At 37.4% G+C, this 26,839-nt stretch overlaps 1 protein-coding gene across 1 annotated transcript; it reads left to right on the top strand.

The window, feature by feature from the left end:
* The first annotated feature begins 24,456 nt into the window (after positions 1–24,456).
* Positions 24,457–25,548, top strand: LOC140675949 (uncharacterized). The gene is made up of 2 exons (XM_072910541.1): positions 24,457–24,498; positions 24,571–25,548. Exons 1-2 carry the CDS (start codon positions 24,457–24,459, stop codon positions 25,546–25,548), a joined length of 1,020 nt encoding a protein of 339 aa, XP_072766642.1.
* Positions 25,549–26,839: the final 1,291 nt, after the last annotated feature.

The raw sequence follows: 26,839 nt of genomic DNA, 5'->3' as shown, positions 1-26,839 counted from the left end.
ATAAATTGATGTGTTGGGATATTTTTGCCGTTAAAAACTGATGAAAGTGTTAAACTATTCCGAACAGAAAAATAACTATTATTTGACGAAACAGAGGATCTACGACTGTGGCTCGTCTCGTCTTGGTTTTGCGTAATATCTGCCGCTTGATCGTTCATGATTATCGATTTTACTTTAATGTAAATTTAAATTCTAATCTGCTGTTTCTTAAACTACTATTTTCTAAACTACCTTCTTCAGAACTATCTGTATTAGAATGTGTTTTAGGATTTTTTGTAGTTCATTAGCTTACAGTAATACGGCGTATAACATTATTGCTGGGAGCTGGGGAATGTTTGATGCTGCTCCAAGATGCTGTTGACTCGAAGTCCGATGAAGTAGTCCTTTTACGTGTCGGCCGTCCACGGAGTTTCGTTGTTGTCGTTCTCTCGGAAAGGTTCCGGGATGCTTCGCCTTCTTCTTCGCTCGTTGTATTTCCGCAGCATCTGCCTGACCTTTTACCTTGTATATTGAGCAGTGATTTGCCAAGATTTTATCGGTGGGTAGACCACGAAATTATTGCACCTATTACTGCACTTGTTAAACAGGAACAGTTAGTCTTCGGTCTTCTACCTCAATGTTGCGCTGTACGGCTTGTAAGGTTTTCTCGAATTCAGACTTCTCCGCTCGTATTCTTCTTTCATGCTTTATTTCGACTTCGTACTTTACGTAAATAACGAAGTAAAAATGGTAACAATTTGTCTTCTGGATAACTAAGTACCGCTGCCACCAATTGTTACGTGCTGAACGCGACGTAATGAATAAAAAGGTACAGTTATCTAGTTACAAGACTTTATTTGGCGCAATGCTACAAGTCGAAGGTGTTTTCTCAGAGAGAGACGACTTAGAACTGACTACTTTTATATCGCTGGACCTTCATTCTCGGAGATCCCCACATGCAGATAAAGTCGTGTGGCATCTCGAAGTGATGCGTTTAACCGAAAGAGATATCTCGCGAAGAGATATTAAGAGTGTCCTGTGGCTTATGCACATCTAGCGTGAAAAACTGCTGTCTCTTAACAAGATATCTATTCGTGAAATATTTACGTGGGAAAGTTGCGGTACATAACAATACACGCAGCAATCAAAAGAATTTTTTATTTTTTTATTTAATTTTTATTTCTTTATTAACTTTATTTTTTTTAACAATATATGTATGTATATATATATATATATATACATATATAAAATGTAGATATATATATTATATATATATATATATACATACATACAGGGTGTCCCATAAAGATTGAATCAACGTTCGTGAGCAGGTAGAGCGCATTAAACTGAACAGAAAAGTCCTGTACCATTTTGCGATTTTCGGAATAATTATTGAGAAATTAATTTACGAAGATCGGCAGATCCGGCGCGAGTATCAGTCCGCCGCAGGAAAGATTGCGAGAAGGACGGCCCTAAGGACGGTCGCTAAGCGCGCGCGGCGTAAATAGGCGCCATTGCCTCGTGGTTACCTATATATATATATATATATATATATATATATATATATATAGAGAGAGAGAGAGAGAGAGAGAGAGAGAAGATTCTGACTATATAATTCACATATACGATAGAAATATTTGCATTGTCTCCAAAACATGCGTTAAAACTTAAAGTCTTTCTTATAGTAACCGCATACTTTGAGGACTATTATATGTATATAATAAACGAATATTTAGGGGACAGTTCTTAAAATATACAATTAAATATACAATTCACATATATGTATATATACATATATGTACGTACAGGATGTCCGGTAATCGCCTCAACAATTAAGGGCAGATTCTCTGATCGATTAAAAGATGATTTCTCCTTAACAAAAATCTTAAAACATTAATAATTTTCAACAAGTTATAAGATAGAATAAAAGGAGTTTTTCGTAAACTAGATTTTGTGGAATTAAAAAGCTAACATAATTATATTCTTTATTTAATTTCAGATAGAGTTTATTTTAATAAAAGTTGAAATCGAGGCTTAGTTACAAATTATGTAATAACAAAAATTGGAATCTTGTAGAAAGTGATGACATTTTTTATGACATTTTTGCTGAGGAAAAGTCGTCTCCAAATTAACCAGAGAATTCGTTTTAGTTGTTGGCGATTATTACCGGACTATGTATATATATATATATATATATATATATATATATATATATACATAGTTTTAATAAAGAACATGTTTCAAGTGTCTTTTATTTAAATAAATAAAATTTTTGCAAGAATAAGTAATAAAAGTTAATAGCCTTTACTCCATATTGTTTCCTTAAAAATTTTAATAGAAAGTAAAAAACTTGCTTTAGTTAGATTAAACGTCTAATTTTTTTTCAACATATAGATAAAATGTATAATTCATTATATGTATAACTCTTTCCAAATGTATTTAACGAATACTTCGAGAAAAGATTCTGACTACATAATTCACATATACGATAGAAATATTTGCATTGTCTCCAAAACATGCGTTAAAATTTAAAGTTTCTCTTATAGTAACCGCATACTTTGAGGACTATTATATATAATAAACGAATATTTCGGGGACAGTTCTTAAATTATGCAATTTACATATATGTATATAGTATACAAATATGTATGTACAGGGTGTCCGATAATCGTCTCAACAATTAAGAACAGATTCTCTGACCAATTTAGAGATTATTTTTCCTTAGCAAAAATCTTGAAACATTAATTAATAATTTTCAACAAGTTATAAGATAGAATAAAAGGAGTTTTTCGTAAACTAGATTCTGTGGAATTAAAAAACTAACATAATTATATTTTTTATTTAATTTCAGATGGAGTTTATTTTAGTAAAAGTTGAAATCGAGGATTAATTACAAATTATGTAATAACAAAAATTGGAATTTTGCAAAAAGTGATGACATTTTCGCTGAGGAAAAATCGTCTCCAAATTAGCCAGAGAATTCGTTTTTAGTTGTTGGCGATTATTACCAGACTATATATATATATATATTTGCTTGGGGCAATTAAAATGAAACACCCTGCATATATATATATATATATATATATATATGTGCAGGGTGTTTCATTTTAATTGCCCCAAGCAAATATCTCGAAAAATATAAAAATTATGAAAAAATGTTTCAGACAAAAGTTATATGGTTTCAAGGGGGCCATAAGATAGTATCATTGGTTTGATCTTGAACGGTCATTTGAAAATCACATAAAGGTCACCTTAAATTTCTTAAATGGAACACCCTATATATTATTGCATATTCTTGTAGCTTATCTCGAGAGCTTTTCAAAACACTTATGATAAAGTATTTTTCATTAAATATTTTTCGAGTTATGAGAAAGTTATAGTCTTTTGATATAAAATACAAAATATCTCGTAAAATATTCATTTTTCGATAATTTCATCTAATACTTTTGTGTGCAGAATAATGAGAAAAATCAATTAGTGTAAAGAAAACACAGTTGTCTTAAATAAAAAATATAAATTTGCAACGAGCAATTACATATTTTTTATTTAAAACAACTGTGTGTTTTTTTTACACTAATTGATTCTTAACATTATTCTGCACATAAAAGTATTAAGATAAGATTATCGAGAAATAAATATTTTACGAAATATTTTGTATTTTATATCAAAATACTACAACTTTCAAGTCTCATAACTCAAAAAATACTTAATAAAAAATACTTTATCATAAGTGTTTTGGAAAGCTCTCGAGATAAGCTACAAGAATATGCAATAATATATAGGTTGCTTCATTTAAAAAATGTAAGGTGACCTTTATGTGACCTTCAAGTGACTGTTCAAGGTCAAACCAATGTTACTATCTTATGGCCTCCTCAGAACCATACAACTTATGTCCGAAACATTTTTTCATAATTTCCATATTTTTCGAGATGTTTGCCTGGGGCGATTAAAATAAAACACCCTGTACATATTCTATCTTATAACTTGTTGAAAATTATTAATGTTTCAAGATTTTTGCTAAGGAAAAATCATCTCTAAATCGGTCAGAGAATCTATCCTTAATTGTTGAGACGATTATCGGACATCCTGTACATACATATATGTATACTATATACATATATGTAAATTGCATAATTTAAGAACTGTCCCCGAAATATTCGTTTATTATATATAATAGTCCTCAAAGTATGCGGTTACTACATATAAAAGAGACTTTAAATTTTAACGCATGTTTTGGAGACAATGCAAATATTTCTATCGTATATGTGAATTATGTAGTCAGAATCTTTTCTCGAAGTATTCGTTAATTACATTTGGAAAGAGTTATACATATAATGAATTATACATTTTATCTATATGTTGAAAAAAAATTAGACGTTTAATCTTAATTAATGTTTCAAGATTTTTGCTAAAAAGCAATCATCTCTAAATCGGTCAGAGAATCTGTCCTTAATTGTTGAGGCGATTACCGGACATCCTGTACATACATATATGTATATACACATATATGTGAATTGTATAATTTAGGAACTGTCCCCGAAGTATTCGTTTATTATATATAATGGTCATCAAAGTATGCGATTACTATAAGAGTAAAACTATTAATTTTTATTACTTATTTTTGCAAAAATTTTATTTATTTAAATAATCTAAAAAGACACTTGAAACATGTGCTTTATTAAAATACAACACATATAATAATTATTTGTTATTTGCAATATAATATCAAATTAATACACAAACAACATGTAAACAATTTTATTAGTATAAAGAAAAATCGTCAAAGTGGTGATAAGGAAAATCAATTAAAACTACAATATGTTTTCGGAACAAGGTGACTTAGTGATACACGCAAGTCATCTGTAGTAAGCCAATACTGCAAAATTATTTATATTTATAAATCTTTAAAGTAACAATATCGTTAATTATACGTAAGGTAAAGATTTATAAATTTCATTATGTAAATTTTATAAAAAGTTTTTATTTTATATTATTATTTTTTATGTTTTAATATTATACACATACATGTCTTATTATATTAAACATCATTTACTATATTATCAATTATTATATATATCATAACATTATGCACATATATTATTCTTATATTTATATAAGATTATACTTTTATTTCTATATATATTATTTTATTTTAACTTTTACTAAATTACTTTATTATGTTACGGTTGTGTAGTTTTATAAGTAAGAAATTAAAATATCTTCTTAAAAAACGAGAAATAAAATATAACTTTCTAATGTAATGCATTATGAAACTATGTATGGTATAAATAAAATATTGAGCATTAAAAAAAGTTGTACAAAGCATTGCATAAATTATTATGAAAATAAAGAAAATTTTTAAAAGATGTAAAAGGAAAAGAAAAAAAAACAAAAGTAAAACAAAAGAAATGTTAATATGTGCACGTATAAAAATAGAAAAAAAAACTAATTTTGAAAACAAAAATTAAAAATAAATTTTATTTTACATATATTTTAAAGACGGCCATAAGAAAAAGCGAAATACAATGCAATTATAAAGTAACACAATAACGTCTAAAATCTTATCTAAATAAATTCTTTTATTAATAGTTTTGTCATTCTTTCTTAATATTGTAAGTAATAATGTGTAAGTAGATATATATAGAGAGTTCTAATCCAGGGATCTGAGGGGGTTGAGGTAAGCGAAGGAACTGATTACCTTACCTCACAGTACTGATATGTCCGAGGGAGGGGAGGTACCAAATGTCCACCCAGATTGAGGGAGAAGGGGGAGGTACCTAAACGTCCCCCAGATTGAGAGGGAAGGAGGGGTACATATGCCTCCGCAGGTGGAGGGAGTGTCCTCTCCGACTGATTGCGGAGGTCTGATGGTGAGAGAGAGGAATGTCAACTGTTATAGATAAAATATTCACCCCATTATTTATCCATAATGTATATTTGCAATAAATAATTAGATTAATATTAATAAATTTTTAATATTCCCATAGTAACGACGCGATAGGCGTTCGCAACGCGGTAGAGAGAGACGGTGTTATAGGCGTTCGCAACGCGGTAGAGGGAGAAGGTGCTATAGGCGTTCGCAACGTGGTAGAGGGAGACGGTGCTATAGGCGTTCGCAACGCGGTAGAGGGAAAAGGTGCTATAGGCGTTAGAGAGAGACGGTGCTTTAGGCATTCTATATAGTGTAGGACAAGGAGAGTATGACGTGGTGTGAGAAGGAAGGCGCTGTATGTGTATGACAAGGAGTGCATGATGATGGGAAAAGGAGAGCTTGATAGTAGGAAAAGGAGATAAGGGTGCGAGAGAAAGAATAAAAAGGAAGGAAGAGAGCGAGAAGGATAGCGTGTTATGGGGTGCGAGAGAAAGAATAGAGAGAAAGGAGCTTAGCGAGAAGGAGAGCGTGTTATGGGGTGCGAGAGAAAGAATAGAGAGGAAGGAAGAGAGCGAGAAGGATAGCGTGTTATGGGGTGCGAGAGAAAGAATAGAGAGAATGGAAGATAGCGAGAAGGAGAGCGTGTTATGGGGTGCGAGAGAAAGAATAGAGAGGAAGGAGGATAGCGAGAAAGAGAGCGTGTTATGGGGAGCGAGAGAAAGAATAGAGAGGAAGGAGGATAGCGGAGGCTAAGGCGTACGCGAGAAAAAAGATAATTTTTGTATGTTAAGTTTTTTTTATAATGTTAAATGTTATCTTATTATATATCTTATTATCTAATTTTATCTAATACAGAGGAAGAAGGATGGGATAGATGATGAAGGTGGAAATAAGTAATAAATATATATAAATTTAACATAAATTTTTATTTAAAAAGTGTGTATGTGTATATATATATAAAATGTGTGTGTGTGTTTTAAAATTAAAAATTTAAAAAGATATAAAAATTTTAAAATATAAAAGATATAAAAATTTTAAAAAACTAAAAATCTGTTGGGGCGCCATAGGAACTCGTCATAGCTGCGTCTGTAACAGAAATAAACATTTTTATTAGTACTTTAAAAATATTTAAAATTTGCGCATACTTACATTACGAGGGGCTCCTCTCCGAATAGCCTGCGGAGGCCGAATATATCCACGTACGCACACGGAAAGTATGCGTCGTAATTTCGGCTTCTGGGACTCTCACACCACAAATCGTCACACTCGGCGCGCGCTCTCTCTCTCTCCCGCACCCAGCGTCTCCTATTCTTGTGCGCGATGTTAATATATCCAGGGATCGGATACTTATTTATCCAGAAAATCTATGAAAAATTAATAAATATAAATATATTATGATAAGATATATTCGGCAATGAGAGCCCATGCGCGGATGTTGATGCGTAAAGAAACTGCGTAAAGAAATTAATTCTTTTCACGAAAGAATTTTTAATTAGTCGATGCGTAAAGAAACTGCGTAAAGGAACTGCGTAAAGAAATTAATTCTTTTCACGAAAGAATTTTTAATTAGTGCACAGAGCACATATTTAGATTCTCATTTTTGAGAATTCTAAAAACCCCTCTATACCCCCCTAAAGAGATGTAGACGAGAAAAAAAAACCGGGCCGAAGTCGCTGAATCGGGAATTGAACCCGAGTCTTTCGCTTGCCGGGCGACTGCTCTTACTACTGAGCTATTCAGTCAATTAGACAAATAGACGAGAGAAGTATCGGTGTGGGGCTGAATAGCTCAGTGGTAAGAGCAGTCGCCCGGCAAGCGAAAGACTCGGGTTCAATTCCCGATTCAGCGACTTCGCCCCGATATTTTTTCTCGTCTACATCTCTTTAGGAGGGTATAGAGGGGTTTTTAGAATTCTCAAAAATGAGAATCTAAATATGTGCTCTGTGCACTAATTAAAAATTCTTTCGTGAAAAGAATTAATTTCCTTACGCAGTTTCTTTACGCATCAACATCCGCGTATGGGCTTTCATTGCCGAGTATATCTTATCATGTTTGTAAATATTGGAGCCGTATATATTTTCAAATTATAAATATATTATAAATAAAAAAGCGTATAAAATAATAATAATAAAAACTACTCACATCTCCGAATAAAATGTTTATAAACGCCTGGAACAGGGCGCGGGCCAAATCTTGCGCTCGCCGAAGTAACCGGCGGCGAGTGTACCGGCAAGCAATCCCCTCAGGAACACGATGGTTGCGAAAGCCGTCTCGAACATCGCCTGCATGAACGCGACTACTTGCGACATTTTTTTTGTTTTTTAACAAAATACGCTCACTGCACCACAGTCAGACACGTTATGCCAGCTCCAACGAAGTTAGACAACGTCTGGAGAAAAAAAAGTAGGGGATGTATAGCAGCATCTAGGCTTAAATTACGCAGCGAGGTCGATAGACAAAAGATCCTTTGAGCCTTTTCAGTTTTTTTCAACACATGTGTGTGTATTAAATGAGTTATGTACAAGTCGCTTTCTTCTTTCTTCTAAAAATTCTTTTCTTCTTAATCTTTTTATCAGTAGCAGTCTCACTTTTCGAAGATGCTTTATTTCCGGAACATCAGGATATTCAAATTGCATAAGTTCTATATCGGTATTTTCCTTGACCACATAAAAAATCTATTTCGTCACGAATCTTGAAAAACAGTTTTAGCGATCTTGTATAAGTCTTTGGTAAACCAATTTCACGATTTTGTAAAAATTGCACTACAGAATTCATGGCACTATCGAAGGCGTTGTAGTTTATGCGATACTAAACTATTCAAAGTACTGTGAGCAATTTTTTAATATCGCAAAACGTAATGAGGAGGGGATCCCTACGTGCTTTCTCGAGCGCCGTGTGTGGCTGCCGTATGATGAAATCGATTCAAATATTCGATTACAAATGTATACGACGATTCAAATATTCGGTTACAAATGTATACGACAAAGCATGAGATATAAATTTTTACTAAATGAAAACATATACAGAACGCCAACAGTATGGATGTTTGCGCTAAAGAATAACGTTTCGCATAGTGGGTGGGCATTATCATGTATATTTAATTTGATTATAAATATAATCAGGCGTTCTATAGTAGGATGTGGTGTAAAAATGAAGGTGCTGTATGTGTAGGACAAGGAGTGTATGATGATAAGAAAAGGAGAGCATGATGGTAGGAAAAGGAGATATGGGTGCGAAAGAATAGAGAGAAAGGAGAGGGCGCATGGTGAGAGAAAGAATAGAGAGGAAGGACAGCGCGCATGGTGAGAGAAAGAATAGAGAGGAAGGAGAGCGCGCATGGTGAGAAAAGGACAGCGCTATAGGCGTAGGACAAGGAGAGTATGATGTGTAAGGAAAAGAGAGAGCATGATGGTAAAGAAAGAAGGTGACAGTAAAAGAAATATAAATGTATAAAAATTCCAAATTTATTTAAAATTAAAAAAATTTAATTACAGAATATAGAAAATAATACTTGAACTATAGTTTTTTAATGTAAATATGGGTTGATTGAACCTTCATGATGATGATTCGACCACCAATTGAATATTTTAAATACATTTTGTAAAGCGCAATTTCGTACATGTCATCTATCGCAACGCAGAGTAGCATCTAATTTATCTAAAGCAGGAACGTCATCATAGTCGTTATCCAATGTCTCGATAATAAGACCGATTCTCGCATCGTCTTCCAGTAAATTTGCCAACCATTCTCGTTTTTCATGTCCTTTGACATACACTCGAGAAGATGTATCATTCAACGTCACAGCCTCAGTGATTAAACGTTTAGCCATGTAGTATGGAACGTTTCCATCTTCCCATTGCAGATTGTGATGTTTTCCAACCAACCATGCAACCTGAGATCTCTCAGACCTCGTGAGCAAACGGAATGGTGTAAGACTCGTAAAAATATAATGAGACAGTACAGATCCTTGAGTCAGAATCGCAATTTCTTTCACGATAAATTTTTTATTGATAATAAATCCTTGAAGATCCACAAATGTTGGCACAACCATAATGAAGAGATATTAGCAAGAACTACGACGACGAACAACTGACGTTAATCATCGAGTATCGCAAGTTTTTATGTTATATGATCCGGTATGCGATTCTCCAATTTCGTTTACAGAAGATTCGACCGTTGGTTGGTTGATAAGACGAGCGTTCCTGCTCGTGCTGATTCATGTAATTTTACGTACTACGTTTGTTAGAGGATTGTATTCGACAACGCGATCATGCAAAATGAGACAATAAGTGGTAGTGTTTACCGGCACATTTTTCTTACAATCAAATTCTATTCTTACGTCTACGGTAGCATTTTTCACCGATTCGTTTTGTCGAGAATAATCGATGATTACAAACGGACCGTAAAGTAGAAACAGTGAGACGGTGAGACTCGGTTCGAGGTACTCGTATCCGTAATAGTTTTTGCAGAAACGCGCGTACGTGTCGTATAGAATCGACCATCTGTTTTTATCGAAATCCAGATTCATGTCGTCGTACGGATAACATTCCGAGTTCAGATAAAGTTTCACGTTTGTTAATTTGCAGTCGTCGAATTTACTCATATCCTCGAGCATAATATTCTTCCGGCCTGTCTGCAGAGCAAAGATAACGTATCGTGGTTTCTCCAGCTGAGTCGCGGTCTTAATAGCCCACGAATGCTTGGTTGTACGCTGCAAGAGCGGAAACTCGTACAGATCCCACGAGCGAAAACCCATGCTGAGGTAGCGTCCGCTTTCCAGAGCGCGCAGCATAGACAGCTTCTTAATTTCACTCAACAGCACATGTGGCATTGTATCTTGAATATGTTGATGACAGGCTCCACCGCCGAAGCTTCAACCAGACAATTATCATTGCGCGATCGTATTAAGATCAACTCGTGACGAGCGTTAATTACTATACGTTTATAATCCTCGCAAAATCCCAATAACATGTAGAGCGGTACGCAAAAATTAAAGTGTCCATTCACAGTAGTTGGATCACTCCAGCCAGCATTTCTCATAATCACGCTTCTATCGGATTATATTGTTACATAGTTTTTGAGCATACTTGTTATTCCCACGTTTCTGTTGCGATCAATCTCCACGCCATTGAGTTCGTATCGAATCTCGTCAAACATGAATGCTACGCAATTATTTTGCAGTACCACATTAGATCCGTCAGTTGGATTGTTTATCTTCAATTCTCCCTCGATGTATAAGAAACTCTCGTACGGCAATGTATACAGATCCTGTTGTTGTATGGGTATTCTTATCTCGTCACTGTGTCCGAACGTTGTGTTGGCGAATGGGTTGTATGCGTGAGTCTCAATCTTGACGATGCGATCGTCAAAGATTGGCTCGTCCGCGATGTTGAGAATGTCAGTCATCGTTCAAATGTTTCGCACCGCGAATCCCAAAGATTGTAAAAACGTAACGTTTGATGCGTTTAATTTCTTTTTCTTAGCGCAAGATGATTGCGTATTAGCAAATCTCGATGTTGTTGTTGTTGTCGCGGGCGTCGTAAAAATTGTGTTGTCTCTCACGTCTTTCGATCCGTTCAGCACGAGCATCACACGCTAATTTTGCCGCCGTCGTAAATGCACTCTAATGGTAATCTCTTCTCCTCGAAAATCGAGTAATCGTCCTACCTGATCGACAACGAGTAACGTTAAATCCGTAATGCTCCGTACGATGATCGGTAGGTAAATGATGTGCGCCGGTGTTTCCGATATCTTATATCCTGGTGGTACTCTTGGTGAAAATTCATGTATCGTATGAACGAGTTTACCGTTGTTGTACGCACCCGCGGTGACATCACATTCGACGCGGATAATGTTCACGTTGATAATGTTAATCGGCACGTCCGACTCGTACCATTTTCGCGGCTGCAGTATACGGTTCGAGAATCCTAGCAGCGATCCAATGTTGTTAGGCTTACTAAAATTTATTCTGTAGGCGCATTTAATCTCGCTTCGCGTCGTATTGTAATTAGCGCGGAGCACTATCGGCCATTCTTCAGCCTCAAAGTCATCGTCGTCAGTTTGTTTTTTATCACCATCACGAACTGTGTGTTGCGAACGTTTTCGTGAAATTGTTTTTTTCAAAAATTCATGTATCGCTTGCAGCTCGTACGATCCCTCGGAAATCGTAATTTCCGCATCGTCTTTGCCAAAGTAAAATTTATTATTCGAGGAATTCACGTTCGATATCGTGTGATAACTCTCAAAATCCGCTAGACCGAGTTCGTATTCACCATCGCTTAAATTTACGGTGGGCGAGTAATTTGCCGCGAGAACGCTGCTCTTCCCAGTCAGCGTGAATGTCATAGACATGTTGACTAAACTGTTTAATGAATACTAAATTAAATAGCGCAATGTATGTCTTTAAATTCGCGTGCATCGACCGCTCGGAGAAACTGCAAGCACAATAGAGCGTAGGACAAGGAGAGTACGACGTGGTGTAAGAAGGAAGGCGCTATAGGCGTAGGACAAGGAGAGCATGATGGTGGGAAAAGGGCAGCGCTATAGGCGTAGGACAAGGAGAGTATGATGTGTAAGGAAAGGAGAGAGCAAAGGAGAAGGCTGCAGTAAAAGAAATATAAACGTAACTTATTAAGATATTAAAAGTATTCTTGACACATTTCCAATATAATAGCTCAGATTAACTACGCATTTCGATTAAAAAAATATATAAATGTAACTTATTATATAATATACAGGAAGAAGGATAGGATAGGATTTTATAAAGAAGATACATAGCGATATATATGTTTAATATATATAATTTTTATTCAAAATGTGTTTTCATACATATAATGTGTATGTGTTAAAATTTAAATTCGCGTACATCAACCGTTCGGAGAAACTGCAAGCATAATTGTCCGCAGACGCTTTGATTATAAGTTTGATAGGATGTGTGATTATAATCTATTTTTGCCACATTTAAATATCGTACCAATTCATTCGGCGGGCGAAGATTACCCAAACTGTCAAAATATATAGCGCGATTCCCCCTATTTGCATACGCTTCTCAGTGAGTACCCGAGCCTTTAGCGTTATCCAAATTTATGATGCCGCTCTCGTTTCGATATATACCGCCGATCGGTAATGAGTCACGCATAAAAACACCTCTAAAATACGGAATGCGCATATGTTTTGCTAGTTGCAGCAGTTGTATGTTGGTAGTTGCACCCTCTGGCATTTTCAGTGTCTCTTTGACGTTTTTTTTTCTTCTCATTGAGACTCGTCGTCCGTATTTGTATGGCGCGAGATACAATCCGCGACCTTCCATGGCGCGATTGTGACATAGCATCTCTTGAAACTGACGTTGTGTAGCTTTTCCGTCGTTTACCATCTTTGCTACACCAGCCGCTCCACCAATCAGAGATCCGAGAGCACCCAACACTGGTAGAATCGGTAATACGCCCCCGCGTTTCGCTACCGGAAGTATTCGTTTTTTCGTAATCTTTTTCTTCGTCGACGACTTTTTTATCCCCATACCCATTTTCGTCTTTGCTTTCATGACCGTCCAAACGGCCGTGGCGGCTGCTCTTTCACCAAAATTCGAATCTTTCGCTGTAATACGTTCTCGCGCCCTTGCAGCTAGTATACGATCCGCTACGTGTCGTTCGCCGAGATCGTTGCTTCGCGAGTAAGCTAAATCGTGTTCACGACACGCGACATCCAATGGGTTGATGCCTCGATCACCTCTAGTCAATCGTTTTTGTAAACGAGTTTTCGGTCCGCAAAACTGATATCCAGGAATATGTAATTCGATAAGAAGTGCGTTTATCGCGCGATTCAACAGATCACAGCCTCTTATGATTTTCGCTGACATTCGTAACAATCTTTTATCATCGGCGCTGGACCGTCAATGTACATTTGTTGCCACGGTCGATTGTAATGTTCGAAACAGCGACGATAGGTCTGAACCTCCGAATCCGCCTTTATGTATTCCGGAAGTTTGTCCCACAGACGTTCCACGTAACGACCAAACTGCTTCAATAAAATAATCTTCGGTATATATCGTAACTGTTCTAAGGTAAGGTTGAGAATATCACAGTCATCCGACAGTGAAAAAAACATGTTGATACTGAGCGGTTTCGATTTGATGCGCATCTATAAATAGGCTCTCCTCCCACTCCTCCTCCTCAGAAAGTATTGTTAAGTCTGATTAGACAAGTCATGCGATTCGTGCTACAACTAACGGTAATTAAAGTAACAAATTTTGACAATAGGCTAATGCCTGAAAAAGAAATACACAAACATGGAAAAATGTTACCGAATACAATACGCGGTCTCATTTGCGGCCCTTCGAATTGTGGTAAAACTAACTTGTTGATAAGCTTGATAGAAAGTCCAAACGGCATACGCTTTGAAAATTTATACATATATTCACAATCGCTTCAACAACCAAAATATCAATATTTGGAAAATTTACTATCATCGATAGATGAAATTGGTTACTTTACGTTCTCTAATAACAGCGATGTCATTCCATCGAGAGAGGCGCTTCCGAATTCTGTTTTTATCTTTGATGACGTGGCATGTGACAAGCAAGATACGATAAGAGAGTACTTCTCAATGGGTCGACACTCAAGCGTCGATTATTTCTATCTCTGTCAAACGTATGCCAAAATACCCAAGCATCTTATACGCGACAATGCTAATCTGTTGATCTTATTTAAACAAGACGGTACAAACTTACGACATGTGTACAGCGATCATATAAATACTGACATGTCATACGATGATTTTAGCGCGTTATGTCAAAAATGTTGGCAGCACAAGTATGGATTTCTAGTAATTGACAAAGACAGTTCAATGAGCAATGAACACTACAGAAGAGGTTTTAATGAATTTGCGGTAAAATGATCAGTTGCTATCGAAACATTGACAGAGCAACGTCTACATAAAAAAAACATGAGTGATAACAGTGATCGTGAAAAGATTGCGCGAAAAATTGCACAGACGAGCGAGTCAATTCGCAAAAATTATCGCACGTTAATAACTGACAAAATTGAGGAAGATGTAGCCTTAGAGAAACAGTTTAAGCCGATTAGCGAGCCTCTAAAACAGCTTGTTCAAAATACCATCGATGTAGAATCCGACGTATCGAAAATCGAGCCGTTTGATATACTCGAAAAAGACCATGTGGAAAAGAAAATTATTAAAGTTAAAAAACGACCAAAAATCTCATTGAATGATTTGAGCTCAAAGCAAAAACGATTAAATGTCTCATTAAATGATATGCCGATAACTTCTACACCGAATCAAAGACGAACGATACCGGACACATCTACTCAGATAGAAATTGCGTAACCGCGTCAATTATCGTACGAGCAACCACCCGCCGAAGAAATTTTTAAAACTACATCCGATTCGTTAGTTACAACAGTTCAACGTGAATTGCAAACGTCCGCAGGTGTAAACATATTTCGAGAGCATTTAGGTTCACTTGGACAAAAATATATACTAACTTTTATGAATCAAGATAAAGATAAAGCTATGGATTATGTGTATGGCATTAAGTTTTCTAACGATGGAATAATCCTCGGTGATAAACACGTAGACAAAAATGATAATATAATTATCAATGAAGTAAAATATACGGGAACGCCGGGTCTCTATGAATTAATTTTCAAAAAAATCCCCGATGATGAAATATACACCGAAGATAATTTGCTTAAATATAAAAGTATATTACTAGCGACGAATGCGCATAAACGTGCGAACAAAGCACATAATCCAGTATTAGGGACTAAAGGATATAAGTATAAAAATGTAATTGCACCGTTATTTTCTAGCAGAAAAGCTGGAAAAGGTATACTACCGCGCGCTAAACGACAATAAGATCGACTACGTGCATTGGAACGATCCAAACGAGTTGGTAGATCGTCTGCGATTATTGGATGCTTCGCGTCGAGCCGGTAATAATGCTCACGACAATGAAATTATGTCGATTATCGAAGAACTTCGCGAAGATGGTCTTATTATAAATTGAATGATGTCTCGACAAAACTAATCAGTCGATCAGCGTCGCGTGACACTTTACGAAGCGTCGGAAAAAATGCCTATCAACAAATTTGGCTTATTCGATTCAAGAAATGATGCAACCGGTACAAACGGCTCTTGGGACAGATTGGTAAAAAGTTATGTGCACGAAAACGCTTTGTGTCGCGTCGTTACAGACTTCGATGCGAGGTCGCGTAAGATTCGCCGTGTAGCGCAACCTGAGGCTGACACCGATGCCGTCAACAAATTGTACGTGCAGTCCTGCGTTAAAAGATTAATGAATCGACAGAAAAAATCAGGCGAGAAGCTTACTTCGCTTGAGAAGAACGTGCGAGCATTACAGATTGCGCTAAACAAACTTCAACGCGCGGCTAACGCTAACTCAGAGACAGCTATCAACCTGAATGAGCATCAGTGAACGGGTTAGGAGCGGCTATCGAACGGCTAAAGAACAGCTACGAAGGATTATCGAACGGCTGCGAACAATTATCGAACAGCTACGAAGAATTACCGAACTGCTATCTAATTACAATGAGTGGCAGTGGTAGTGAACGACCTAGCAACAGCAACAACAGCCTCGAACGAGGCTATCAGCATCTCAAGGAGGACTGCGAACGAGGCTACGAACGGGTCAAAAGCGGCTACGAACGAGTCAAAAACGACTGTGAAAAAGGCTGCGAACGGGTCAAGAACGATTTTCGAATAGGTGAAGGACGACGGTGAACAACGCAAGAACGGATTAAGAACGGGTCAGAAAACGCGAAAAAAACGGAACTTAAAGAACGGTTATTAAAGGATGATAAACGAAAATGAGTGATAAAAAAGCAAACAACAAACGACCATTGAGAAAAACTGACAAAGCAAAGAATTGACATAGTTTGGAAAGGCGGCAGTTGGTAAACGAATTGCACGCGCCAGCGAGAAAAAATTTTCCCCGAAGACACGTCATAGTGCGGGGATACGATGATCTGTGGTAAGCCAATATCGTCGAGATGCGTCCGTATGCTCGAGTCAACAAGGGATACAATTACATACTCACTGTTATCGATGTGTTGAGCAAGTATGCGTGGGTCGTACCGCTCAAGAGTAAAGGTGGAAGCAAGACGGCCGATGCGATTGCAGAGATAATTCGAGACGATGCGAGATGTCCGAAAAATTTTCAAACCGATCAAGGAAAAGAATTTTACAATGCAAATGTACAAAACCTCATGAAGAAACACAATATTAATCATTATTCGACATATTCCGTCATAAAAGCCTCGATCGTGGAACGCTTCAATCGTACTTTGAAAAATAAAATGTGGAAAATGTTTACGCTCAATGGAAACTACAAGTGGATCGACGAACTATCGAGACTCGTTGAAGAGTACAACACGCAAAAACATCGTACTATCGGTATGAGACCTGTCGATGTTATTCCAGCCGTCGCAGAAAAACTTTTAAATACGGTGTACAGCAACGTAAAGATTGCGGCGCCGGCGAAATTTAAAATAGGCGATTCGGTGCGCGTGAGTAAATTCAAGACTTTATTCGAAAAAGGTGAGTGGGAGTCATTTGACCACGTTGTTATTGACCACAGATACTTTTGACCACGTTGCATTTGACCACGTTGCTTTTGACCACGTTGCATTTTGACCACGTTACGATTGACCACGCGTTGCATTTGACCACGTTGCGATTGACCACGCGTCGCAATTGACCACGTTACAATTGACCACGTTGCGATTGACCACGTTACTATTGACCACAGTAGTGATATAATGAGGTTTCTAACTCGGGAGCTCGAGGGGGTGCGGGGGTGGGGGGGACCCGTGGGCACGGGGGGGATGACGTCACGCAGGTCCGCGATGCGGTTTGTAGACGCGGGGTACGCGGGGATGGGGGAGAGGTCCGCGATACAGCTGTAGGTCCGCGACGGAGCCGGTAGACGAGGGGATTGCGGAGAGGGAAGAGAGGTCCGCGATGCAGCCGGTAGACGAGGGGATTGCGGAGAGGAGAGAGAGGTCCGCGGCGCGGCCGGTCGACGAGGGGTTTGCGGAGAGGGAAGAGAGGTCCGCGAGTAGGGAGATGGATAGAGAGAGACAGCGCGATAGGCGTTCGCAACGCGGTAGACGGAGACGCGTGGTATAGGATAGGATAAGGAGAGCGCTATGCGCATTGTACATAGCGTAGGACAATGAGAGCATGATGTGGTGGGAAAAGGAGAAGATTACAATAGGAAGATAGCGTGAGAGAGAAAGAATGAGGATGAGGGGAAAGGATAGCGGGAACGCGATAAGACGGAGGCTAAGGCGTACGCGAAAACGCAGATTAAATTTTTTTTTTATATTATAATATTATTATTATATATTATTATTATATATTATATTATTATTATTATTACTAATTATATATATTAAATATAATCTAATCAATACTAAGTGGAGGAGGAAGAAGGATGAGATAGATAATGAAGGCGCAAAACATATACACATATTTATCATAAACAAAATATTTAATTATAAAAATGTGTATTATTATACATATAGTGTGTGTGTATGTGTGTGTGTATGTGTGTGTGTGTGTGTGTGTGTGGCTGTGGATGTGGGTGTGGGTGTGGGTGTGGGTGTGGATGTGGGTGTGTGGGTGTGGATGTGTGTGTGTGTGTGTGTTTTAAAAAATATAAAAGATATAATATAAAAAATATTAAAAAATCGAAAATATAATATAAAATATAAAATATAAAAAGATATGAAATATAATATATAATATATAAAATATAAAATATAAAAAGGTAAAATATAAAGAAGAAAAAACTAAAAATTAGTTGGAGAGAGGCGGAGGGGGAACTCGCGACGGCTGCTTCTGTAACAGAAAAAAAATGAACATTTATATTAGTACCTTAAAAAATACACAAACTTTTGAGCGTATTATGTAGAGATACTTACAGTACGAGGGGCTTCTCTCTGAACAATCTGCGGAGACAGAAAATGTCCACGTACAGATAAGGGAAGAACCCGTCTAAGAAGCGAGCACGGGGGGGCCATCGCCCCACAAATCCTCATATTCCGCATATTCGCGGTTGAAGGTCCGCCACCGACGCACCTCTTTCATGTGCGCAATGTTGATATACCCCGGGATGAGGTTGTGGTAACATAGATATTCCTGTAAAAGAAAAAACATAAATATATTATAAATAAAAAAGCATATAAAATAATAATAAACATTACTTACATCACCAAGTGGGATGTGGTAGCACCGATATTGGTAACACTGTAAAAGATAAAAGTGTATAAATATAAATATATTATAAATAAAAAAGCGTATAAAAATAATAAAAACTACTTACATCCTCGAACAGTACATCCAACAATGCTCGGAATAGGTTGCGAGCCAAATTTTTAACCCAGCGAAGTGCACGGCGGTGGCTTCGCCTGCCAACCCCTTCGGAAAGCCAAAGGCGACGGTACCCCGTCTCGAACATCGCGTCAAGAAATGCCATAACTTGCGACATTTTTTAAATCTTTATAAAATAAACTGCACTTCACAAATCAACTCACAGGATCACAGTCAGATACTTTATGCTAGTTCCAGCGAGAGTTAGGTAACGTCTCGGTAAAAAAATGAGTAGGGGATCTGCATGACATAAGAGTTAGCAACAAATGCTTACTCTTCACAGCTGACAAAAAAAAATTAAAAGCTGACGCGGACTGTCGCTCCACATAGCATTCATACAGATAATTATAATTATAATTAAATAGCGACACAATCAAATAAGCATCAGACATCTATTGAAACATTGATCAACATGGATCTAAACATTGATTAACATCGATCTAAACATGTTTAAACCTTATTATACATCAAATAAATATCTTAATATCCTGACTTGAAATATAATACCAGATGCAGCTGCACCATGAAATATAATATTCACCACACAGATGTATACATGGCTAAGAGATATAATACTTGCTACAGATTGATCCAACCACATCAAACAAATATCTATCGAACCACTATCGTACATCAAACGAACATCTATCGAACATCAAACGAACATCTATCGAACCACTATCGAACCACTATCATACATCAAACGAACATCTATCGAACCGCGATGAACATCTATCGTACATCAAACGAACGTCGATCAACATCAAACGAACATCTATCGTACATCAAACGAACGTCGATCAACATCAAACGAACGTCGATCAACCTCAAGCGAACCATGAACGACATGAATTTTAATATTTTTTCGCGTTTAAAGATGTCAAATATTCCACGCCCATTGTCTGCTAAAATGCAGACTAATAGAAAAATGCATCACGTACTGTAATATAATACATGCTACAAGGAGAGGATAAAAAAGATAACACACATGTATTGTAACAATAGTTTATTATAAATATGGATTGATCGAACCTTTATGATGATGATTCGACCAATTGAATAATTTAAATACATTTTGTAAAGCACAATTTCGTACATGTCTATCGCAACGCAGAGTAGCATCTAATTTATCTAAAGCAGGAACGTCATCATAGTCGTTATCCAATGTCTCGATAATAAGACCGATTCTCTCATCGTCTTCCAGTAAATTTGCCAACCATTCTCGTTTTCCATGTCCTTTTACACTCGAGAAGATGCATCTTTCAACGTCACGGCGTCAGTGATTAAACGTTTGGCTCTGTAGTACGGAATGTTTCCATCTTCCCATTGCAGATTGTGATGTTTTCCAATCAACCATGCAACTTGAGATCTCTCAGATCTCGTGAGCAAACGGAATGGTGTAAGACTCGTAAAAATATAATGAGAGAGTACAGAGCCCTTTGTCAGAATCGCAATTTCTTTCACGATAAACTTTCCTCCAACGATAAATCCTTGGAGATCCACAAACGTTGGCACAACCATAATGAAATGATATTGGTGAGAACTATGACGGACAACTAATGTCGATCATCGAGTATCGCCAGTTTTATAATGTTATAATGTTATAACATTGGAGGGGATTATTCCTGATTCATGTAATTTTACGGACAACATTTGGCAACGGGTTATATTCGACAATGCGATCGTGCAAGATGAGGCAATATGCGGTAGTATTTGCGGGTACATCTAACTTACATTCAAATTCTATTCTTACGTCCACGGTAGCATTTTTGACAGACTCGTTTTGTCGCGAGCAGTCAATGACTGTGAGAGGACCGCACTCTAGAAATTTTGCCATGGTAAATAATACATTATCATTATTGCATCCGTAATGAGATTTACGAAAACGCGCATACATGTCGAATAGGATAGCGTATCTCTTTTTATCAAAATTTAAATCATCATACGGATAAAAATCAGAGTTCAGATAGAGTTTAACGTTTGTCAATTTGCAGTCATCAAATTTGGTAATATCTTTCGACGCGACATTTTTTCTATTAGTCTGTAGTGCAAAGATTACGTATCGCGGTTTCTCCAGCTGAGAGGCAGTTTTCACAGTCCACGAATGCTTAGTCGTACTGTGTAGCATAGGAAATTCGTATAGATCCCACGAGCGGAAACTCATGTTCAAGTATCTACCGCTCTCCAACGCTCGTAGCAAGGACAGTTTACTAATTTCGCTCAATATTACGTGAGGCATACGCCATTGTATTTTGTGTAATTCAATCTCAGCTTCAGCAGCCTGAGCTCCAAATAGACAATTGTAGTCGTTGCGTGAACGTATTAAAATCAATTCATGACGAGCGTTAATTACAACGCGCTTATAATCCTCGCAAAATCCAAGCAACATGTTGAGCGGCACGCAAAAATTGAAGTAACCTTCAGCACCATTATTTTCAACTATATTCCACGCAGCATTGTGCAAGATTTTACTTCTCTCATGTGAAAAGGAAATGTAGTTTTTAATCGTGCAAGTTATTCCAACGTTTCTGTTGCGATCAATTTCCACACCGTTGAGTTCATATCGAAGTTCATCAAACATGAATGCAACGCAATTATTTCCCAATATCATTAGTTCATCCTTTTTTCTTATCGTCAATTTTCCTTCGACGTAAAGGAAGTTTTCGCACGGTAACGTGTACAAATCCTGATGCTGTATAGGTATCCGTATTTCATCGCTATATCCAAGTGTTGTATTTGCGTATGGATTGTACGTATGAGTTTCAATCTTTACTATACGGTCGTCAAAGATCAGTTCGTTTCAAAAATGTTCAAAATGTCAATTATTTTTTCAATTATTTCGTACGACAAATCCCAAAGACTTTAAAAATTCACGATTCAACGCGCTGAGCTTTTTTTTAGCGTAACCAGACACCTGATTATTGTCACCAGACACCGCTCGTCTCCTCGCAAAAGTATTGTCCCTCGTAAAGATGTCTCTCGCGTGCTCCGTTTCATTCAACACGAGCATACTATTTTTGACGTCGTCGTACGTGCAATCGTACGGTAATTTCCTCTCCTCGAAAATCGAGCAATCGACCCTCCTGATCCACAACACGAATCGTTAAATCAGTAATGCTTCGCACGACGATCGGTAGATAAATGATTTGCGCGGGCGTTTCCGATATCCCGGTGGTACGCTCGGAGAAAATTCATGTATCGTGTGTACGCGCTTACTATTGCTATATGCACCAGAAGTCACACTGCATTCTATACGAATAATGTTTATGTTAATAATATTTATCGGCACATCTGATTCGTACCATTTCCGCGGTTGCAATACACGATTCGAGAATCCCAACAACGATCCTATGTTGTTGGGCTTATTAAAATTTATTCTGTATATGCATTTAATTTCACTTTTCAACGTATTATGATTAGCGCAAATCACTATTGGATATTTCTCATCATTGTTATTAACAATGTTGTGGGAATCGTATTGTAAAATTGCATGCGTTAGATATTCATTTATACCATGCAATTCGTACGATCCTTCAGGAATCGTAATTTCCTTGTCGTCGTTGTCAAAGTAAAATTTATTATTCGAGGAATTCACGTTCGGTATCGTATGATAAGTTTCAAATCCGTTAAACCAAGTTCATAATCATCATTGTTCAAATCTATGGCTGGAAAGTAGCTTACGGCAAGAACGCTACTCTTACCAGTCAACGTAAGTGTCAGTGACATGTCGAATACTGAGTCACGACAGTAGAGTGTTAGGCTTTAAATTTAATCGTTTGAAGAAATTGTTGACACAATTGTCCGCAAATACTCTGATTATAATTTTGATAAGACGCATGATTGTATTCAATTTTTGTTACATTCTGTCCAAAATATTGCACCAATTCCTCGGGCGGTCGAAGATTTCCAAAACTGTCAAAATACACAACATTATCTCCCCTCTTTGCGTATGCTACCCAATGAGTACCAGGATCCTCAACGTCATCCAAATTGACAATGCAGCTCTCGTTTCGTCGCACGCCGCTTATCGGTAAATTATTGCGCATGAAAACGCCTCTAAAGAACGGTATATGCATACGTCTTGCAAGTTGTTCCAATTGTACATTAGTTGTTACACCCGCAGGCATTTTTAATGTTTTTTTTTCTTAGCAGTCGTTGAGAACCCCTGTCCACGCTTGTATGGAGCGAGATAAAGTCCACGACCTTCCATAGCACGATTGTGACGTTGCATTTCTTCGAATTGGCGTTGCGCAGCCTTGCTATCGTTTACAGCCTTTGCGATTCCCGCTGCTCCACCAGCCAAAGAACCGACTACTCCCAACAATGGTAAAATCGGTAAAATACCGCCATGTTTCGCTACTGGAAGTATTCGTTTTTTTAACATCTTTTTCTTTTTCGGTGATTTTTTCATCTTCATTCCCATACCAAATTTCGTTTTTGCCTTCATGGCCGTCCAAACAGCCGTAGCAGCCGCTCTTTCACCAAGAGTCGAATCCCTCGCGGTAATACGTTCCTGCGCCTTCACAGCTAGTATACGATCCGCAACGTGTCGTTCGCCGAGGTCGTTGCTTCGCGAGTAAGCTATATCGTGGTCGCGACACGCAGCGTCCAATGGATTGATACCTTGATCGCCTCTAGCCAATCGTTCTTTTAAACGAGTTCCCGGTCCGCAAAACTGATATCCAGGAATATCAATATTTGGAAAATTTATTGACACCGATAGACGAAATTGGTTATTTCACATTCTCTAATAATAGTGAAGTCGTTGCTTCAAGCGAGGCGCTTCTGAATTCCATTTTTATCTTTGATGAGGTGGCGTGCGATAAACAAGATACGATAAGAGAGTACTTTGCAATGGGTCGACACTCGAGCGTCGACTGTTTCTATCTTTATCAAACGTATGCCAAGATACCCAAGCATCTTATACGCGACAATGCGAATCTGTTGATTTTATTTCAACAGGATAGTACAAACCTGAAACATGTGTACAACGATCATGTAAATACTGACATGTCATACAACGATTTTCACGCATTATGCCAGAAATGCTGGCAGCACAATATGGATTCGTAGTTATTGATAAAGACAGCTCGCTGACCAATGAACGATATAGAAAAGGATTTAATGAATTTGCGATACCGTAGAGAGGTTAGTCGCTGTCGACACATCAGTCTAACAACGTCTACAAAATATTCATCATGATAAACAACAATGATGCTGATGATGAACGTGAAAAGATTGTGAGAAAGATTGCAAAAACGAGCGAATCAATTCGCAAAAAATATCACGCTTTAAAAACTGGTAAAATTGAGGAAGACGTCGCTTTGGAGAGACATTTTAAGCCAATCGCTGAACCTCTAAAACAAATTGTTGAGAATACCATCGATGTAGAATCTGATGCATCGAAAGTGGAGTCGTTTGGTATACCCAGAGAAGAACAAGAGAGCATAAAGCAGAAACGATCAAACATTTCACTAACTTATGAAAAAATATCAAATGGGGGACGGAAACGATCAAACGATTCATTGATAACTTCTACACCAAATCAATCAAAGCGAATGAAACAATCGACTCCGATAAAAGCTGTACAACAACCTCAAATAATCTCGTTTCCTTCCGTCGAAGAAATTTTTGAGACCACACCCGAAGCGGTTGTGACGTCGGTTCAACGTCAATTACAAACATCCGAAGGTCTGAATATGTTGCGAGAACATCTTGGTCCGCTCGGACAAAGATATATCGGAGCAATTTTAGGCCAAGATGTAAATAACGAGATGGATTACATATACGGTGTTAAATTTTCCGATGAAGGAATGATGCTCGGCGATAAACATTTCGAAGTGGATAAGAATGATAATATAATCATCAATGGAATGAAATATGCGGGGACGCCGGGTCTCTATGAATTAATTTTTAAGAGAATTCCCGACGATGCTGTATATACAGAGAACGATATGCATAAATATAAAAGTATATTACTGGCAACAAACGCGCATAGACGTGATAGTAATGTGCGTAATCCAGTATTAGGTAACAAAGGATACAAATATAAATATATAATCGCTTCATTACTTCCTATCAAAAGAAAAATTGGGAAAGGTATAAACCTACCACGCACTATGACACTGAGTGAGAATAAAATTGAATACGTGCATTGGAACGATCCCAACGAATTGGTAGATCGTTTGCGGCTGCTGGAAACTTCGCGTCGAGCAGGTAACAATGCTCACGGCAATGAAATCATGTCAATTATCGAAGAGCTTCGCGAGGCGGGTCTTATTATAAATTAAACAACATGTTGACGATACTAGTCATTCTGTCAAAACATTTCGTATTGAAATGTCAATTAATAAATTTGGAGTATTGCTCGGTATGTCGAATAATGCATACTATGAATGGAACGGATTACTAAAAACGTATGTGCGAGATAACGCTCTGTGTCTGACTAGCGCCGGCTTTGACGCAAGGTTGACTCAGGAAAAGATACATAAAGAATTATACATGAACTTTTACATTATTATGAAATATGCCACGATCAAACATGCAAGAAAAGAAAAACAACAGTAGGTCAATGTGTGAATCGTGAAGATGTTGCGAATACTCGAGATCGACTTCGAGGATGTAGCCTGTAGACGAATCGAGCGCGATCGATGATATATCAAAATTGAAAACATTATCGACCCACTGAAAATCGGCATAGGGCAATGGTTGACACATTGCCCATCCGTATAAATTATTAACATCGAAATACATCAAGTACGTTGATGGTTTTGATGAGTCATACGACTGCATGTACTTGTTATTAGCACGCGCGTACCTGTTAGAACATTGACTCAGACCACCGCGTATATCTCGTTCGATAAACATAACCATGTCAATGTCTGTGAGTAATTCAAATATAATTTTTGTATGCTTTAACATGGCGTCCCACGTGTAGCCGGGAAGAGTATAATAATACGCGGGGTCGAGCCCATAACTCTTGATACAACTCTCGCGGAAATTTTCAAAAATGTCGGCTAATAACAAGACATCAGTTTTGAGGTATAAATCGCTATATTCGCCTAGCGTTCGAATTGAGAATCGCTTCCACACAATTTCAGCGTGCGCGTAATCGCTCTCGGATACTGTGTTACCTGTCAAGGAGCTGTAAAATGATTCTCGCGATGGTAAACACGCATCTTGCAATTTATCTACGCAGTCAATGTATTCGTACGGGAAGACGCCTTTTCTTGTCAGTAAATTGAAATCGTCGGCGGATAAATTTTTAAATTCCATTTGTAAAATTTTGAGTTTATCCTTGCTCAGAAAAGATGCCAATTTGTCGAGACTTGTTGTGAGAAATTTATATGAATCTATGAAACGTAATTTAATGTGATTTTCCGGTTTGTCTTTCGTACCCTTAACATGTTTTGTAAATGAAATATATTTTTCTTTTGTTATCGGAAGTAAATCGATTCCCCCTTCGAACGCTGTGGCTATTTCCTCGATTATAAAATGAGAATCATAACGGGATAAATTGTGAAATACTATTGGAATGTAAAAAGATTCTTTGTAATTTAGATTGCAATTTGAATGCGCGGG

The sequence above is a fragment of the Anoplolepis gracilipes genome, unplaced genomic scaffold (assembly GCF_047496725.1).
Source record: "Anoplolepis gracilipes unplaced genomic scaffold, ASM4749672v1 Contig22, whole genome shotgun sequence".
In the NCBI taxonomy this organism is placed as follows: domain Eukaryota; kingdom Metazoa; phylum Arthropoda; class Insecta; order Hymenoptera; family Formicidae; genus Anoplolepis; species Anoplolepis gracilipes.
The sequence above is the reverse complement of the archived record's forward strand: the minus strand, read 5'-3'. Positions and strand labels throughout refer to the sequence as shown.